We start from the raw sequence: 20,307 nt of genomic DNA on the forward strand, positions 1-20,307 counted from the left end.
TATGAAATATTTCAATTCAAGAAGCTTTATAAACCCAAGCAGGATAAATTCAAAGAAAAACATACATTTTAACAAAACTGCTCAAAATCAAGGACAAATTTCAAGCAGCCAAAGGAGACATTATCTCTCAGAGATGAAGGTAAAGACATTTGCAAGCAAATAAAAACTGATAGAATTTGTTTCCAGCATTTAAAAAATTATAAAAAGGCAGGATTATGGTCTTCAACAGCATCTTGGAATATAAGAAGGAATAAGTAACAGTGAAAAAGGTAGATATGTGGGTAAATCTAAATAAATATTGGCTGTATAAAACAATAATAATGCTTTATGGGTTTAAAATACATGTAGAATTAAAGCTATAGCACCAGTAGCAGAAAAGGTTGAGAGTAGCTATATGGATTTAAGGTATTCAAAGATCCTTATATGATCTAGAAGGTAGTAAAAGTAGTCATTTATATTACATACTAATTAAAGTTAAAGACCTATTCCATAATTTGTGGGTTAATCACTGAAAGAATGGTAGCTAAGTGTATAACCAATAAGCTAATAGAGGAGAAAATGGAATAATAAAAAATAATGCAGAAGCAAGCAAGAAAAAGAAAATGGGACAAATGGAAAATAGTAAGATGGTAAACACAAATACATCAGTAATTATATTAAATGTAAATAGACTAAAAAAACTAAAAGATAACAGTTGTCAGATTAAAGAAAATAATTATTTGCTGCTTTTAAGAAACATATATATGAGGACATACAAAAAAGTAGAGTGTAAACATATAGGAAAAGATATATCGAGCAAACATTAACCCAAAGAAGCTGATGTAGATATACAGACATCGGAAAAAGAAGACTTTAAGGCAGTAAACATTATGAGAGGTAAAGAGGATTATTTTATAATGATAAATATAAGGGTTTACCCAGAAGATACAGTAATTCTACATGTAAATATATCTAACTACATAGCTTCAAAATATATAAGACAGAAATGACATAACTAAAAAGAGAAGTAGACAAATCCAGTCATGGAGATTTTTAATATACTTCTGTCAATCACCTGATACAACTAACAGACAAAAGAAATCAGTAAGGATATAGAAGATTTGAACAAATTATTAACATACTTAACCTAAGTGTTATGTATAGAATGCTGCACCCAGAAGTATTAGTATGCACATTCTTTTCCAGTGTACATGGAATATTTACCAATATTGACCATATAATGGACCATAAAGCAAGTCACAACACATTTTAAATTATTGAAATGATAGAGTATTTCCTAAGACCACAGTAGAATTAAGCTAGAAATAAATTATAAAAATATAAAAAGAAAACTTAAAATAATTGGAAATTATACAGTATACATTTATCAAAGAAGAAATCTCAGTGAAAATCAGAGGTTTTTTAAAAAATATTTCATTTATTTATTTATGAGAGAGAGAGAGGCAGACACAGGCAGAGAGAGAAGCAGGCTCCATTCAGGGAGCCCAATGTCAGACTCGATCCTGGGATTCCAGGATCACGCCCTGGGCTGAAGGCAGATGCTCAACCACTGAGCCACCCAGGCATCCCGATAATCAGAGTATTTTGAAATGAATGATATTGAAAAGCCAACATTTCAAAACCTGTGTGATGCAGCTAAAGCCATAGTTAGTGGAACATTTATTGCTTTAAATGACTACATTAGGAAAGAAGAAAGCCTAAATATCAGTGATCTATGTATCATTAGAAAAAGAAAAAGTAGTTGTACCCAGAAAAGATTGAAGGAAGGATTATATATTGTATTATAAAGTTAGGAAATTAATGAAATAGAAAACAAAAGTATATTATTCAGAAAAGCCCAAAGTTTGTTCCTTGAAAGACTGATTAAATTGAGAAATCTTTGACAAAATTGTCTAGATAAAAGAGAGAAGGTACAAATTACCAATGTTGGGGATGAAAAAGGGAAAATCACTATAAAATAAAAATTATATATTATTAATTAAATATGGCAGTAAATTTGAAAATTTAGATGAAATGGACAAAATCTATAACTTACCTAAACTGGCAAGAAAAAATAGCAAATCTGAATAGTGTTTTATTTGTGATAGAAATTGAATCTGTAATTAAAATCTTTTAAAGAGGGCAGCCCGGGTGGCTCAGCAGTTTAGCGTCACCTTCGGCCCAGAGCCTGATCCTGGAGATCCGGTATTGAGTCCCACGTCAGGCTCCCTGCATAGAGCCTGCTTCTCCCTCTGCCTGTGTCTCTGCCCCCCTCTCTCTCTCTGTCTGTCTCTCATGAATAAATAAATGAAATCTTTTTTTAAAAATCTCTTAATGAAAACTCATGCCAGGATGACTTCACAGTGAGCAAATTTCCCCCAGTATATGAGGAGGCAATAACACTAAAGATATAAAACATCTCAGAGGACAAGAGGCAGTAAAAGATTTCCCAATTTATTTTATGATTTCAGTAATCTTGGTCCACTATGGAGTTTCCCTTGGTTATTCTGTATGGCTTAGAACTAAAACTTACCTCGTACTTTTAATATGTTTACAGTTCCTCAACAGATATTTAACACATGTTGTATTTTGTCCTCTTTACTCAGTTCAGCAGATAGTCCCCATGGCAAAAAATGATCCAGTGACCCTAAATTATTCTCCCTTGTATGGACACTGGCCAACTACTACAGAACAGTATTCTTGGAAAGAGAGATTTTTGCTGAGAGAATAGCTTCTTTCCCATTCCCTACTCTGGAAACTGATAATAATAAGATTTATTTATTTATTTTTTAATAATAAGATTTAAATTAATTTATTTGTTGTTTGTTTTTCTCCTACAGACTCCATTAATAATATACCTCTTTCATTTCCTGATTGACTATGCTGAATTGGTATTTATGGTAAGTAACCTTCCATGTAAAATCAATATGTATATATCTTTAGAGTCTTCTTTCTTGTTGTTTTTGGGAAAAATTATATTTGGGGAGCTGAGGAGTTTCTGAGAGTATAAAAGCAAAAACCTATCCTTAATTTGAATTCAAGGAACTATGATAGTATTATGGAAGTACGGGGAGTAGTCTGACATCTGACCACTTCCAATTCCTTATACTTGCTTTCTGGACTATGTAGTCTCAAACTTTGTAGCACCAAGATTCTATGATTGGTTTTAATTGTGGTGCCAGTATAGAGGCACCTGAATTTCCTAAGCCAGTATAGAGGCACCTGAATTTCCTAAGCATTCTGCCAAGAGATTCCATGCAGTGGACATAGGCCTGATGAGACTCTCAGAGGCAATAACCTTCAAAGCTGAGATGACAAGGCTGTTTTGAGAGATAGTAATTTGGAACACTTGCCTTATTATTTAGGGTTGAAAATCTGGGTCAGGTAGGAGGTGTACTGAAGTCTTCCTTAATCGTTATAATGGCTGCTGTTTATTGAGGACTTACTTCATGCTAGGCACTTGACACATCAGGCCTGCAGAGCACTGGATGTTATTCCTGTTTTACAGAAGACTTAAGTAACTTGCAGTGAAAGAACAAATGGATACACCAAGCTAACATAAACCTTGATGGGTGATAGTCCTCAAGGTTTTCTAGTCACATCTCCCTCAAGGCTTTATCTTTGGGTAGTCAAAGCGAGAGTTGAGGTGCTGCCTGACTGTAAGACTTCATTACCGAATAGGCCACCACCATCCAAAAGCTCTAGGCCCTGGCAGCATTCCATCACTCCTACACTATCATTTCTTTCTCTCGACAGATAACTGATGCACTCACTGCCATTGCCCTGTATTTTGCAATCCAAGACTTCAATAAAGTTGTGGTAAGTAGTCTGTGGGTGAGACAAAACTAGAGTTTTTGATAGTCTTCTGGCCTTTGTGATTACAAAGAATCAAAGGTCATGTACCTAAGGATCCACTGTTTAAAAATACTAAGAAGTGGAAGAGAGGCTTCTGGCCTGAAAGCCAGCCCTGGAATGGCCAAAACAAAGCAATGAAACAGCTTTCTTAACAGATACAGAAAGGTCAGTTTAATTTATGTAGCTTAATATCCATTTACCTGTGCAAGTGCAATTCGAGAGCAGTATTGAACTACAATTCTATTACTGAGGACCCTTAAAAATCTTCTTTTCATGAATGCAGCTTTTAACTGACAGTGTTATGCCTCTGAGGTAAAATTGGATTCCCAATGTAGTTTTTTTTCCCCTGCAAAGAGCAATCTTATTTGGGAAATTTGGCATGTAGTAAATGCCTGTAGAAAGTATTGATGTAAACTTTAGTCTTAATCCATTTTTGGTAGCCAAGGGAAATGGCATATTGTGACCATTTTCGTTTTCCTGGGTTCTAAGAGAGTTAACAGGTTAACCATATGTACTATCCATGTAGTTATTTTAAAAATTGGCTGCAGTCCTCCTTGATTAGCTAGGAGCCACTGAGAGGATTTAGACTGGAGTAAGAGAAGGCTGCATCACATTGGTGTTGTGTGTTTATTGTTCATTTTCACTTCTGTTACCAAGTAATTGAACCAGAAGTAGCAGTCTGCATTTCTGTGGCACTGGTCATTAGTAACAAAGCTGGTGAATTCTACAATTGCGGACTTCGAAAAGATTTATAAGATATCTAGATTAGCAATTCTTAACTCGGCGTCCATTTAAGATTTAATAGGTCTATAAACCCTTGAAGTAGGGGCACCTGGCTGGCTCAGTCAGTAGAGCTTGTGACTATTCATATAAGGGTTGTGAGTTCAGGCCCTGCAGTGGGTGTAGAAAAATAGTTAAAAAAAAACCAAAACACTACATTTTAGAGACTTATCACTAAGACCCAGGGAGTGTACATCTTAAACCAGTGGAGCATTTGGGACAACATAGATAAACCTGAGGGCATTATGCAAACTGAAATAAATTAGACAAAGACAAAAACTGTATGACCTTATTTACATGTGGAATCTTAAAAGGTCAGCCTTGGGGGGGGGTGTTGCCTGGGGGTTGCAGTCGATTAGGGATCTGGTTCCCAGTATTGGCTCAGGTCCTGATCTCAAGGTCGTGAGATTAAGCCCTGTGTTGGCCCACTCTCAGCACAGAGTCTGCTAAAGACTCTCTCCTCTGTCCCCTACCTCACTTTTTAAAATAAATCTTTTTTTTTTTTTTAAGTCAAATTGGGGAGCCTGACTGGCTTGGTTAGTAGAGCATGCAACTCTTGATCTTGGGGTCATGAGTTCAAGTCCCACATTGAGTGTACAGTTTATGAGTCAAACTCATAGAAACAGAGTAGATTGGTGGTTGCCAGAGAGTGGGTTTGGGGGTGGGGGAATTGAGAAGATGTCAGTCAAAAGGTACAAACTTCCAGCTGTAAGAAGAGTAAGTTCTGGAGATCTAATGTATAGCATGATGACTATAGTTAATATTGTATACTTGAAAGTTGCTATAAGAGTATATCTTAAGGGTGCCTGGGTGGCTTGGTTAAGCTTCTGCTTTCAGCTCTGGTCATGGTCTCCTCATAAGCTAAGACATGCAGAGATAAATTAGCTCCACCTTGGAGACTTTTTTTTTAATTCAAAAATTTCTATTGAAATATGCATATGGAAAAGCACACAAGCATCTGTATATAAGGTGATTAATGATTACAGAGACAGTGCACCCAAGTAATACACCTTTTATTTTTAATTTTTTTATTTTTTTAAGATTTTATTTATTTATTCATGAGAGACACAGAGGCAGAGACATAGGCAGAGGGAGGAGAAGCAGGGTCTATGCAGGAGCCCAATGCAGGACTGAATCCCAGAACTCCAGGATCATGTCCTGAGCCGAAGGCAGGCAGACACTCAACCACTGAGCCACACAGGCGTCCTGGTACTATACCTTTTAGGCCACTTTTAACCTCTCCTGTGATAGCTTTAAATCTCATCATTGTCAGGGCACCTGGGTGGCTCAGTCAGTTAAGCATCTGCCTTTGGTTCAGGTCATGATCCCAGGGGTCCTGGGATAAAGTCCTGCATTGGGCTCCCAACTCAGTGGGGGAGTATGCTTCTCCCTCTATCCCCTGTTCATGCTCTCTCACACTCTCTCTCTTAAATAAAATCTTAAAAAAAAAAAATCTCATCATTGTCAAGGCTGCTGAATATATCTGGAAATATTTATCTTTGAATTTTAAATGGTACTTGTTAACCTCACATATTTTTATACTTTTAATATTTTATTGGTGTGCTGCGTGTGCTCATTTTTCCTTAGACTTTTAGTCATTTTTCTGTCTCTGATACAGTGGGGATTTTTTTTTTTTTTTTTTTTTTTTTACAGTGGGGATTTTTATTTTTTTTTTATTTTATTTTTTTTTTAAATATTTTTTTCTTTATTTATTTATGATAGTCACATAGAGACAGAGAGAAGCAGAGACACAGCCAGAGGGAGAAGCAGGCTCCATGCACCGGGAGCCCGACATGGGATTCGATCCCGGGTCTCCAGGATCGCGCCCTGGGCCAAAGGCAGGCGCCAAACCACTGCGCCACCCAGGGATCCCTACAGTGGGGATTTTTAAAAAGGATTTTTGTTGTTCTTTGGGGAGCTGAGTCAATATTGGGCCTGTGAGGTCAGGCATGATGGGGGCTTTGCTGGTGAGATTGGGGCAGACAAAAAGAGACATAGCAGAAAATCTGGGGAATGCTGACTTGACTGCCCTTCTCTCCTGCAGACTCTTCTTTCATAAAATCTGTTTCAAAGTATTTTTGGAAGATTGGAGTTACAAGGAAGTACTTTTCTTTAGTTGTCGGCACAGTGTCACTTCTGCCTTGGATCTGCACGTGCCTGTTGAGCTGCCCCCATCTCCTCCTGTAGTCGGGCTGGCTGGCTTCCAGCCTGCGGAATGGATCTGCATTCCCACCTGTCTCTCTGGCTGCTCCTGGACGAACTCCCTGTTTCCTTCCAACAGCCTTCTCTGTGGGTCTCACTCCGTCCAGGTGGCCTTCATTCTGCAGGAACTCCAGAACCCTTAACTAGCAGGGACTCCTTTCTCTACCACTGCTGCAGCTGTCTCACTAAGTGCTTTGTCTACCCAGCCAGCCCCCTCCTCTCTGATAAAAGCACTTTTGTTTGTGTATTGTTTTTTTTAATTAAACAACCTCGCCTGTGAATGGTAGCATAACTCTTAATGATGATAATTCACTGTTTAACCTGAACTCTCAGAGATGATCAAAGGGAAGTTTTTGGAGTTTGTTCAGGTGTTTTGATTAAGCCTCTATTTAAATCTGTGCAAGAAGTCTGGGCTTACCTGTATTCCTGTGATAACGCCTCAATTTTCTTTTGAACTGAAAGATGAATCTTTAAAATTTTATTTAAAAATTTCCGTTGAAAAATTCTGAAACACCAAAGACATGCAAAAATATGGAAAGAATAATACATACTGTGAACTTATTTCAGCCTGAAAATAAAACATTACATAGGGCAGCTGGGTGGTTCAGTTGGTTGAGTGTCCAGCTCTTGTTTCAGCTTAGGTCATGATCTTGGGGTCATGGGATCAAGCCCTGTGTTGAGCTCTGCGCTCAGCTGGGAGTCTGCTGGAGATTCTCTCCCTCTCCCTCTGCCTCTCTCCTCAATTGTGCTCTCTCTCTCTCTCTCTCTAAAATAAATAAATAAAATAAAAAAATAAATAAAACATTACACATATACTTACATCTGAGACTTTCATCTCCTTGTTCTCCCTCTCACCAGTTACCACTGTTGTGGATTTAGTGTTTATCATTCCCCCACACAGCCTTAACTCTTGCTACTTTTGTATATATCCTTAAATAACATGTAGTATTTTGCATGCTTTTAACTTTGTGTAAGTTATACAAATGCAGTATGTATTTGCAGTATGTATGCAGTCCATATGTACCTTTTTCATCATTAAATCTTTAATCATGCACAGATAGTTAAGCACCTGCTACTCTGGCTCCTCTGCAGTACTCTGTTTTGTAATTGGTTGCAGCATTGATTTTATACTCTTGAAATAAGATTCTCTCACCATTAATTCAGCAAAACTACCCATTCTGGGTTCAGAGGCTTTTTCTGTCCATAGTTTGACCCATGGTTGCTTATAGGTAACTTTTTTTCATTCTGGAGCACACCCATGAACTTGTTGGGACACACCAGGGGAAGGCAAGAGCTTTCCACCCCCATCTCACTCCCTCTAGACTATCCAGCTGCCGAGCCACGCCCAGCCCTCCTCCTTCTCTTCATCATGGCTATTCCCCTACTTCCTCTGTGGAAGTGAAAAATTTGAAACAGGAGAGCTTGGAAGAAACCCCTGGATACTGTGACATTCAGGGGATCATTTCACATTGTATGAAAATATTTCACTTTACTGATGGAACTTTGGAATCCTTAGGCCACTCATGATAACTTTTTTTTTTTTTTTTAAAGATTTTATTTGAGGGATGCCTGGGTGGCTCAGTGGTTGAGCGCCTGCCTTTGGCTCAGGTTGTGATCCTGGAGTCCTGGGATTGAGTCCCACATTGGGCTCCCTGCATGGAGCCTGCTTCTCCTTCTGCCTGTGTCTCTGCCTCTCTCCCTCTCTATGTCTCTCGTGAATAAATAAATAAAATCTTAAAAAAAGAAATAAGATTTTATTTAAGAAAGCATGAGCAGGGAGAGGGTGGGGGGAGGAAGAAGCAGATTCCTCACTGAGTAATGAGCCTGAGGCTGGGCTCTGTGATGTGGGGCTCGATCCTGGTACCCTGGGATCATGACCTGAGCCAAAGGCGGATGCTTAATGGACTGAGCCACCCAGTTGCCCCAAAGATAACTGTTCAGAATGGCTGAGAACATTGCTTTGCCACTCATTCATCCAGCCATTCAATAGATATTTGTTGCTTGCTCGCTGTGCCAGGTACTGGCAAATATAAACATTGTTGTGCTCTCATGGAACTCATAGTCAGTGAGGGAGACAGATATTAGATAAATAAAAAAGTTGTAACCATGAACAATACTATGGAAGAATGTGTAATAGGGAGATTTTACCTACTTGAGTGAGGGTGAGGGTGCCTTCCTGAGGAAGAAATGATTTAACTGAGATCTAAAGATGATGTGGGACATAACTAGGGAAAGAGAGGTGGTTGTTCCAGGTCAAATGCAAAGGCCTGGGAACATGAGGGTTATGGCATGTTCATGGTGCCTGAACCCAGAAAGTGAGAGGTGAGGGGAGAGGTGGTTATGAGATGAGCTTGGGGAGGTAGGGCCAGACCAGGTGGGGCCATTCAGGCCATGGAAGGGCTACTGTCTTCATTCTAAAAACAATGGGAAGTAATGTGTTTTGTCATTTTTTTTTCCAGTTTAAAAAGCAGAAACTCCTCCTAGAACTAGACCAGTATGCCCCAGATGTGGCCGAACTCATCCGAACCCCTATGGAAATGCGTTACATCCCTCTGAAAGTGGCCCTGTTGTAAGTATTCTTTGACAAAACAGGGCTCAGTGCCAACAAATGCAAGAAAAAATCTGATGAGACTTTCTCATGTTGTTTGTTATATTTTTGGAGATTTGCAGTCTTAGTCATCAAGTACTTGCTGTGGTTCTGTTGCACAACTGGGGTGCTGGCCAGCAAAAGAGACAGAGCCATTCTGTCTCTGTTGGGACAAAGCCTCACACAGGGACATGCACAATCAACCCCTTACAAATGCCTTTTCACTGTATGCTGATCTAGGCTCCAGCCTACTTGTAACCAGTGTTTCTTTAAATAAATAAATAAATAAATAAATAAATAAATAAATAAATAAATAAAAGAGTTCTTTAATTGTATACATGGATTGAATAAAATTCTGATCTTTATGTGGCCATTATATTGAGCAGCTCCTATATTTCATGTACAATTAGTTCTCCATTTGTAGTGTAGAAAAACATAGCCAAACAGAGCTATCCCAGCTGGGTGACCAGTATGGGAGAGTGAAACTTATTGAAGCTCTGTAAAAGAATTCTTTGGGAGTGCTCAGTGCTTCCAGTAAATTTAGTTCTTTCAGGTTATTCCCATTTGTATTCTGGAGATAGGCAAATATGAATAATTATTCAGTCAGCTAATAGTCACTGAATATTAATACTATGCTTGCTTCTAGAGATATACTGTAAACAAGACAGACAAGTTTCCTTATGGAAAAACCTGACTTTAGACCTTCAGAATTAAAAGGGGCCTTGTGAGGACAGTTTATTCAACCCTCTGCTTTGTGTTGAATCTCCTATTCAGTATTCCAAATAGGTGGCTGTGCAGCTGCTTCTTGAACATCACCTGCTATTTAGAAATGGCTTTTTTCCCCCTCTCCCAACCAAACAACTTTCATACCTATGTATTTCAGAAATATTGGCAAGAACTACCTAAGAGAACTAGAGGTTTAGTAACTTTATGAATCCTTTATGGACTCATATATCTCCTGGGGATACTTTTATAATAGCAGCCATTTCTTTAAAGGTTGTGTGACAAGCCTATCTGTAATTGTTGAAAAGAAAACAGTTTCTGGGCTTTTGGCTTTAGAACTGCTAATCTTATAGCACTGGGAGGTATTGGATTTAAGGTCTTTATTGGTGAATAAGAATTATAATCTCCCCGTGAGACATTGGTATGTTTCTTCCTATCTAATAATCAGAATTATGTAACCGGTCTCCCTTTCACTCTGCCAGGAAACTCAGAGCCAGATTTGAAGCTGATTATTCAGTGCTGTAGAAGACACATCTGGTCTTTTTTACCCTGGCCCTTATTTTTTTTTTTTTTTCTATTGACATTTTTTCTTGGTCTCGGTTTTTTATTTCTATTTCTACTTTGCTATTAGTTTTTATTATCTGTCCTCATTTGAGCTGCCTCAAATCTTTTGTGGAAACAGGATAGAAATAAATAAAATAATCCATTATAACTATATAACATTTCCCTAATCAGCATTTTAAATTCATTTCTAAATCCATTCCTTTCCACCTCAGGAAAAGACTGGATTTTTCAGCGTAATTCCTTCTCAGCGGAAGTTCAAGATGTCCTGTGAAGTTCTGTGGCAACCAGCTTATTGAATTCAGCAGATACTTACCCTGTCCTTGGGGTCTGGCTCGGTGGATACAGCTTGATTACCAAGAGGACTAACCCCAATCTGCTTTGACCTCTTGGAGAAAGGGTTGGGTGGGTAGCCTGCATCAGAGCTTAGGATCCTGATTGAGGAAAAATTACTTTCCTGGTTTTTAAAGACAAGTAAACATTCCTAAAATACAAGACTCTTTGGGAATCAGTAAAATTTTACCATTTATGAGCTCTTAAGTAATAGAAAAAAACATAGGCTTTAGAGCCAGAAAGTCCTGATTTTTTAATGAATTTATTAGCTTGTGAAACCTTGGGCAAGTTCCTTAACCACCGAGTCTCAGTTTTTCCATTAGAGGAATGGTGCTGCTAGTTTACTGGATCTCTGTGATGATATACCACAGAGTACAGAATAGGCAGTGAATGTTCAGCGTCTTGTACTCATTGGTCCCAACTCCATTTCATTCTTTTAAGAGAACTCATTTCTAAAAAGTTGCCTTCCCTTGAGTATGGTTTTAGTAAATTTCTTGAATTGCCTGCTGGTGGTGGCCAGGACTCCCTGGTCCTTTGATTTGGATTTCTAATGCCAACATTTATGTTTTTCCCAGCTATCTCTTAAATCCCTACACGGTCTTGTCTTGTGTTGCCAAGTCCACCTGCGCCATCAACAACACTCTCATTGCTTTCTTCATTTTGACCACAATAAAAGGTAAGGTCCCAAAGGAAAGTGCAAAGGTCAGTCCCTGATTTGTGCAGGGTTTTATAATACTTTTTTTTTAAAAAACAATCTGACATTTAAGAATTTTTAATTATGCAAGTAATACAAGATTATTATAGGAAATTTAGATAAGCTAAGAGAAAAAATTAAAAGATGCTTAAATTCTACTACTCAGAGAGTTATTGTTAACACAGTTGTAAAGAAACAGTGGGGTGCCTGTCTGGCTTGGTTGGAAGAACATACAACTCTTAATCTTGGGGTCGTGAGTTCAAGCCCCACGTTAGGTGTAGAGATTATTTTAAATAAATAAGTAAATAATTAACTAACTAAGTTTAAAAAATAAAAAACTGGGAAAAGGCTTATAATGAGAATAACAGTCTCTGCCTCTCTTCCCATCCCTAGTTCAACTTTGAAAGAACTCCTTTCTGGCTTTGCTGGTATTTCCATATTTTTTTTAAAGATTTTATTTATTTATTTGAGAGAGAAAGATAGAGCACAAGCAGTGGGGAGGGGAAGAGGGAGGAGAAGCAGGCTCCCGCTGAGCAGGGAGCCCCATGAGAGGCTTGATCATAGGATCATGATCTGAGCTGAAGACAGACACTTAACTGACTAAGCCATTCAGCTGCCCATATTTCTAAGTGAGATCTCATATTGCTTTTTCATGAATTATAAATTTTAGATATTATCTATTGCATTCCCCTTATGGGAGATAAAGATTCAGCTCTTTTGTATCATCACTTCCCCTTTGCCTTATTTTCTTAGAGAAGTTATATGACATGTTTGATTAAATCAGTAGTCAGTACCTGTATATTATGACTGTATTATTTACTGCTGGGCAAAGTAGTAACATGATTACTTTTTCTTTATTTATTTTTGTTTGTTTTTACTTACTCCTTTTGTAACAATCCTTATTTTTCCCCTAGTTCTGATAGACCTATCAAGTGCCAAATAGTTTTTTTTAAATGTTTAAATACATCAATAGTCTACTAGTTCCATTATTTTTCTGAAGACCTCTCACACATCCTCCATCCTGTCCCAGTCTGTCCTCACTGTTTTCTGGGTCTGCTGCAAAGCTATCATACTGGGACTTTCCTTTATAATTATTCCGTGTTATTATCCTTCTTTCCTGTATTCCTTCTCTCCTTTATTGACTTTTTCCCCCTCTGTTTTGCTAAAGTATATCCTCTAGTAGTTTCCTAAGAAAGGGTGTATGAAGGGCACCTGAGTGGCTTCATCAGTGGAGTGTGTGACTTTTGATCACAAAAGTAAGGGGTTGTAAGTTTGAGCCCCATATTGGGTATAGAGATTACTTAAAAATCATTTTAAAAAGGGTGTATGAGATACATATTTTGAGTCATTTTCGTCTGAAAATGTCTTTATTTTAGTTTGGCAGCAAATTAATAGTTGGGGCAAGTATAGAATTTTAGACTGGAAAAACTTTTCCTTCAGAATTTTGAAGACATTACTTCACTGTCTTCTAGCATCCTGGTTGCTATTAAGCAGTTTGATGCCATTAAATGTAATCTAATGTTTTCTAAAAGATTTGGGATCTTCTTTTTATCCTCAGTGTTTTGAAATTTTATGATGCCATGTCTTTTTTTTTTTTACGATTTTATTAATTTCTTAATGAGAGATACAGAGAGAGAGGTAGAAACGTGAGCAGAGGGAGAAGTAGGCTCCCTGTGGGGAGCCTGATGCAGGACTCCATCCCAGGACCCCAGAATCACGACCTGACGGAGGTAGACACTCAACCACTGAGCCACCCAGGTGCCCCTATGATGCCATGTCTTAACATGAGCCTTTTTCCATTTATTATGCTAGACACTTGGTAGGCCCTTTCAGTTTAGATACCAGTATCCTTTAGTTCTTGAAGGTATTCTTGTACTATTTTTCAAATTCTCTCCTGTTTTCTCTGTCCTCTTGTTTAAGGACATCTATTGGATATTGGCCTTTCTTGACTGGTCTAATCTGCATATTTTATTTTCGTGGGATTTTTCCGTCTTTTTCACCGACTTCCTCTTACTTTTGCTGGGACACATCTATGTTTTTATCTTTCAACTCTTCTATTGAATTTAAAAATTTAAAAATATTTATATATCTATATTTTAAGTGTTTTTATTTTTTTATATTTGTTTTTAAATTAAATTCTACACCCAGTGTGGGATTCGAACTCACAACCCTGAGATCAAGAGTTGCATGCACTACTGACTGAGCCAGCCAGGCACCCCTAATTTTCTAAACATATTTTAAAGTTCTTTTTTCATCTCCAGTTGTTTCTTTGAAGTATCCTGTTATTATTTTTAATTAAAAGATTGTATTTATTTATTCATGAGAGACACACAGAAAGAGAGGCAGAGACACAAGCAGAGAAGAGGCAGGCTCCTCATGGGGAGCCTGATGTGGGATTTAATCCTGGGACTGAAGGCAGATACTCAACCGCTGAGCCACCTAGGCGTCTCATGTCCTGTTATTATTTTACCATCACAGTATCCTCTCTTATCTCTCTGAATTTTTGTTGTTGTTTTTAGTTTCCATTAGTTCTATACATAGTCCCTTTGTCTTCCTGGCCCCCCCCTCCCCCAACCTTTTTCTTTTCCTGTTTGATTTGGGCTCTGTCTTTCACATGGGAGGATTTTCTCTTATTTATGATGATCCCTGGCTGGCTGGCTGTTATTTAAAACTGGCACTAATGTGTTCATTTGAGACCCTGTGAATGGGCAGAATCAGTCTCACTGTAAGGATTTCAGGCAGTGCGCTGGCCTTTTTTTCTTGTAGGTATCCCTAAATGTCATCATTTTCTTTTTCTCTGAAATGATTTTTTTCCAAAGAGGAATCCTCCAATGTCCTGCCTAAGAGTAACCAAGATGGAGTTTTGGTGGGATGGGGGGTTCATGTGACCAACTGCTAGAGTTGAGAGAGCAGGAATGGGGGATGGATGTGGTAGATTGCATTAGAGAGAGTTTATGTAATCTCATTACTTTTCAGCCCACACTTTCCCTCAGCTCATTACTATGCATAGTATCCTCTAGACCTGTGCCTCTTTAGTGAGTGTTCTCTAGAACTGTAGTCTTGAGGGGTAGAGAAGGTGGAAAGATGGTGTATGTAGGGGTAGTCACCTGGCTGCACATAGATGAGATGCGACCCGGGGTTCTTACTGGTCTGTATATAAACTTTCAGCTTGATTTCCATCTCTGTACTCCCACTTTCCATAGTACCTGATGCCTTCAAGGTGCTGAGTTTCTTAGAAACTAGCACTGTAGGGGGTGAGTTGCCCCAATATTTATTGCTGCTCCTCTCTGCAGGCCATTAAACTGTAATTTCTTCCATGTTGCTCACTTTTCCCTCTTCCATCTGCTTTATGTTTCCACTATTGTATTAAATTTTATTTTGCTATAATCTCTTCTCCTTTGTTGTTTAAGACAAATTTTATTCCTTTATTGTCATTTTAGTGAGGTTTTTGGAGGGAGAGAGGATATGCATGTGATCAATTATCTATGGTTTTTAACTGGGAGTCTAGTAGCATTTGGTGTATATATTTTCCAGACTTTTTTCCTCATTTTTCTTTCAGACTTTTAAATATTGTTCTCAATCAACTGTTGCCACAAAAATGTCATTTAACAAACAATGCCAAAATTCAGTGGCTTAAAACAACTATAAACTTTTACTTGATTCATATATCTGTAAGTCAGCTAAGGATCAGCTGATCTCGGTTAGACTTGGCTAGGCAGTTTGTTGGTTTCATTTGGGCTCATTCATCCATCGGTAGCTGGCTATAGCTGGCTAATCTAGGCTGGGCTCTTCTCTACCTGTCTGTTTATCCTCCTGGACCCAGGGATTAAATTAGACATGGTCTTCTCATAATGATAGCAAAGGCACAGCTGTGAGCAAGCCCAATCGGGCATGCACTTTTAAGTTTCTTGTTGCATCACATGTGCTAACATCCCATGGATCAAAACAACACATGGCTGAGCTCAGGGTGGAGACTTCATCCTGTTCACAATGGGAAGACACTGCAAAGTTATATGACAGAGTCTGGACATAAGGAGGGATGGAGAATTGGGGTCAATAATATAATCTACATATATATCAATAAACATCTAGCCATGTTTAATGGCTGCATCCTATTTCATTGTGTAGAAATGAAATGTGTAGAAATTCTTTAACCAACTTCTGTTAAATACTTAACTAATTTTTCAGTTTTCAGTTATTTAAATAATACTACAATTAATTTTCTATTGTATAGTAATTTCCATACCCACATATAGTTATTTTCTTACAATGAAATCCTGGAAATAGAATTATTGTATCACTGGATGTGTACCCTCGTTAGGATTTCTGAAATTTGTTGCTAAATTGCCTTCAAGAATTTTACCAATTTATACTCCCATAAGAAGTATACGAGAGTCTTTATTTTGCTACATTGTTGCGAATAGTTTGTATACTCAGGAAATAAAGAATCAAAAGTTGTATGCAGAACCTTTTACGGGAGTTTACATTTTCTTTCTAGGGCAGCATGGGAATGACTTAGGTCTTCATAGACATTGTTTCTCTTGCAGTGGTTGTAGGTGGCCTTTCTGTAGGCCCTTTAATTTAACTTATCATCCATGAGGAGATATTGCATAACCTGAATTTTCTTGTTCTGAAAATGGTGGTCATTTTGTTAGAAACAACTTTGGAATAGTGAAGACTCTACTTCTGTGAATACTGCCTGCCTCAGTCCCAGTTTCCAGAGAGTCAGGCTCAGGTAGACCCATTTATCGAGGTGCCTGGCTTTCATTAAAATAATGACTCTAGGGCAGCCCCAGTGGTTCAGCGGTTTAGTGCTGCCTTCAGCCCGGGGTGTGATCCTGGAGGCCTGGGATCAAATACCGTGTCAGGCTCCCTGCATGGAGCCTGCTTCTCCCTCTGCCTGTGTCTCTGCCTCTCCCTCTCTCTCTCTCTGTCTGTCATGAATAAATAAAATAAAATAAATATAATATAATATAATATAATATAATATAATATAATATAATATAATAAAAAAATAAATAAAATAAAATAAAAAATGACTGTATGCTGCAGCCTGGCAGAAAGGACTGAAATGCCTTTGGAAATGCTGCTTTGGAAATGCTGCCTTTATAATAGCCAAGACTATTTGGAAATGCTGCCTTTATAATAGCCAAGTGCAGGGACACCTGGGTGGCTTAGTCAGTTAAGAGTTCAACATTTGAGTTTGGCTCAGGTCATGATCTCTGGGTCCTGGGATCGAGCCCCATCTTGGGGCTTTGGAAATGCTCTTTGGAAATGCTGCCTTTATAATAGCCAAGTGCAGGGGCACCTGGGTGGCTTAGTCAGTTAAGAGTTCAACATTTGAGTTTGGCTCAGGTCATGATCTCTGGGTCCTGGGATCGAGCCCCATCTTGGGCTCCCTGCTCAGAGGTAAGCCTGCTTGAGGATTCTCTTTCTCTTTCTCCCTCTGCCCCTCCCCTCCCCCCATGGTCGTGCGTTTTCTCTCTCTCTGTCTCAAATAAATAAATAAATCTTTTAAAAAAAAATAACTGAATGCAAGGACACCTGGCTGGCACAGTCAGTAGAGCCTGCAACTCTTGATCTCAGGGTCATGAGTTTGAGCCCCACATTGGGTATAGAGATTACTAAGAAAAATAAATAAACTTAACTAACTAATTCATTAATTAATTTTTAAAAATAGCCAAGTGGAAAGACAGAAGACATAAGCTCTGAAGGTATATGCATTAGGAGTCTCACACAAAAATGTGAAATTTGCCATTTTAATAAAACATGTTTTGTATGTATCTTTTTTTTTAAACATTTTATTTATTTATTCATAGAGACAGAGACACAGGCAGAGGGAGAAGCAGGCATCATACAGAGAGCCTGACATGGGACTCGATCTGGGGTCCCCAGGATCACGCCTGGGCTGCAGGCGGCACTAAAACCGCTGCGCCACCGGGGCTGCCCTGTATGTATCTTTATATCAACGGAAAGGTTTTGTTTTAGGGGAAAAACATGTAAAAAAGTTGTATGTATCTCTTTTGTGGCCACATTGTTTCTGGTTCCACAGAACAAAAATCTTTTTATTATATTGATCCAGATTTCTGTTGGATGAATACAGACTTTTTTTAATGTTATATGCACAGTTTTGTTTTACTTTTTTTTTTCTAAGATTTTGTGTATTTATTAGAGAGAGAGAGAGAGGACAAACAAGGGTAGTGGCAGGCAGAGGGAGAGGGAGAGGGAGAGGCAGATTCCTTGCTGAGCAGGGAGCCTATCGCAGGGCTCAATCCAGGACCCTGGGATCATGACCGGAACCAAAGGCAGACATTTAATTGACTGAACCAAGCAGGTACTCCGATTTTGTTTTACTTTTATCACTTACTTCATGTGAATTGTGTGACATTGATCACTTGTTTGTCAGTTTCTATAAATCTAAATTTAGGTGTTTTTGTTTGTTTACTTTTAGGAGCAGTTCATGTAAGTAATTGAAATACTTGGTAAGAATAAAAGAAACAAAAAAAAAGAAAAAGAATAAAAGAAACACAAATGTATAAAACACAAAATGAAAGTCTTTCATCACCCTGTTCTACCTCCACTTCCATTCCTTGGTGTATTAATTATAGGGTCCCAGACCTTCCCTTTTCTTAGACATTCAAGGTTTTTTCCATTGTTAGCTGTAAACAGAGACCATCACAAATAATAGTCTATTAAAATCTGTTAAAATATTTGAAGAATTCTATTTTAATTGGGTCTCTGAACCACTCTAACTCTTTGGGTATATTAATAATCTCTACCAACAGAGTATACAATAAAGTTGGGTCACTTATAAAATCTGCAAGTCAGGGATGCCTGGGTAGCTCAGTGGTTGAGCATCTGCCTTTGGCTCAGGGCATGATCCCGAGGTCCTGGGATTGAGTCCCACATTGGACTCCCTGTGGGGAGCCTGCTTCTCCCTCTGCCTTTGTCTGTCTCTCTCTCTGTGTCTCTCATGAATAAATAAAATCTTTAAAGAAATAAAATAATAAAATCTGCAAGTCATTTTTCTATATTTCACATTTGTACCACATAATTAAATTTTAACAAAATTTGTGGGCAGCCGGGTGGCTCAGCAATTTAGCACCACCTTCAGCCCAGAGTGTGATCCTGGAGACCTGGGGTCAGGTCCCACATTGGGCTCCCTGCATGGAGTCTCCTGTTCCCTCTGTCTGTGTCTCTGCCTCTCTCTCTCTCTGTCTCTCATGAATAAATAAAATCTTTAAAAAAAATAAAATAAAATTTGTAAAGGAATAATTCACTCTTCGTTTAAAGAAGAAAACAGTTGGAGGTGCACTTAGGTGGCTCACTCAGTCAAGTATCTGCTTTCAGCTCAGGTCATGATCCCAGGGTCCTGGGATCCAGTGTGGGAAAGGGCTCCCTGCACAGTGGGGAATCTGCTTCTCCCTCTCTCTCTCTGCCCCTCCCCCCTGCTCTGCTCACTCTCTCAAATAAATAAGTAAAATCTTTAAAAAAAATTAAAACATTGGGCTCCCTGTGAGGAGCCCACTTCTCCCTCTGTCTTTTCTCTGCCCCTCTCTCTGTGTCTCTCATGAATAAATAAATTTAAAAAAACTTTTTTTAAAAAGGGATGCCTGGGTGGCTCAGTGTTGAGTACTTGCCTTAACCTCAGGTCATGATCTCAGGTCTGGGGACTGAGTCCCATATCAGGCTCTCTACTTCTCCCTTTGCCTATGTCTCTGCCCCTCTCTCTGTCTCATGAATAAATAAATTTTAAAAAATTTTATTTAAAAAGAAGAAAACAGTTTGGAGACTTCACAAAGAAGGAATATAAATGACTAATAAAATATGGAAAAATATTCAACTCCATAGATAATTAATAAAAATAACAGGAATGGCTTATTTTTTTTCCCTTTCAAATTGGCAAAGATTTTAGAAGATAATTCTCAGTGCTGACAAAGTTGCTGTCAAATAGGCATTCTTCCACATAGTGAATTGATTTGGAAATTAGTGAAGGCCTCTTGGGAAGCAGTTTGGCAGTAGTCTTAAAATGTTTGTACTTTTGATTTATTCTACTTTCGAGAACCTATCCAAAAGCAGTGCAGAAATACAGACAAAGCTTTATAATACAAAGGCATTAACTGCAGGATTATTTATGACTAGAAAAAATGGATAATACTTCAAAACAGAGAGAGGCCCTCCTGCCCCTCCCCTCTACTTGCATATGCCTACGCTTGAATGCCTTGAATGCGCGTGCACATGCACATGTGCTCCATCTCTCTCTCTCTCTCTCTCTCTCTTTCTCTCTCTGGAAAAAAATAAAATCTCGAAATAGAGGAATGGGTATATAAACCATGATTTGCCCACGTGCTTAAAAGTAATTCTAGGGGGATCCCTGGGTGGCGCAGCGGTTTGGCGCCTGCCTTTGGCCCAGGGCGCGATCCTGGAGACCCGGGATCGAATCCCACGTCGGGCTCCCGGTGCATGGAGCCTGCTTCTCCCTCTGCCTGTGTCTCTGCCTCTCTCTCTCTCTCTGTGACTATCATAAATAAATAAATAAATTAAAAAAAAAAAAAAAAAAAGTAATTCTAGGGGTGCTTGGGTAACTCAGTCC

At 38.5% G+C, this 20,307-nt stretch overlaps 1 protein-coding gene across 2 annotated transcripts in view; it reads left to right on the forward strand.

Moving 5' to 3' along the window:
* The window catches only part of PIGU (phosphatidylinositol glycan anchor biosynthesis class U), a 121,619-nt gene that overhangs the window by 53,867 nt on the left and 47,445 nt on the right, over positions 1–20,307 (forward strand). For both annotated transcript variants that reach the window (XM_026009858.1, XM_026009857.2), the window contains exons 3-6: positions 2,820–2,879; positions 3,736–3,798; positions 9,276–9,385; positions 11,596–11,696. In XM_026009858.1, the coding sequence (XP_025865643.1) occupies positions 2,820–2,879; positions 3,736–3,798; positions 9,276–9,385; positions 11,596–11,696 (334 nt within the window). The remainder of the gene's footprint in view (positions 1–2,819; positions 2,880–3,735; positions 3,799–9,275; positions 9,386–11,595; positions 11,697–20,307) is intronic.

Source organism: Vulpes vulpes, chromosome 14 (genome assembly GCF_048418805.1).
Source record: "Vulpes vulpes isolate BD-2025 chromosome 14, VulVul3, whole genome shotgun sequence".
In the NCBI taxonomy this organism is placed as follows: domain Eukaryota; kingdom Metazoa; phylum Chordata; class Mammalia; order Carnivora; family Canidae; genus Vulpes; species Vulpes vulpes.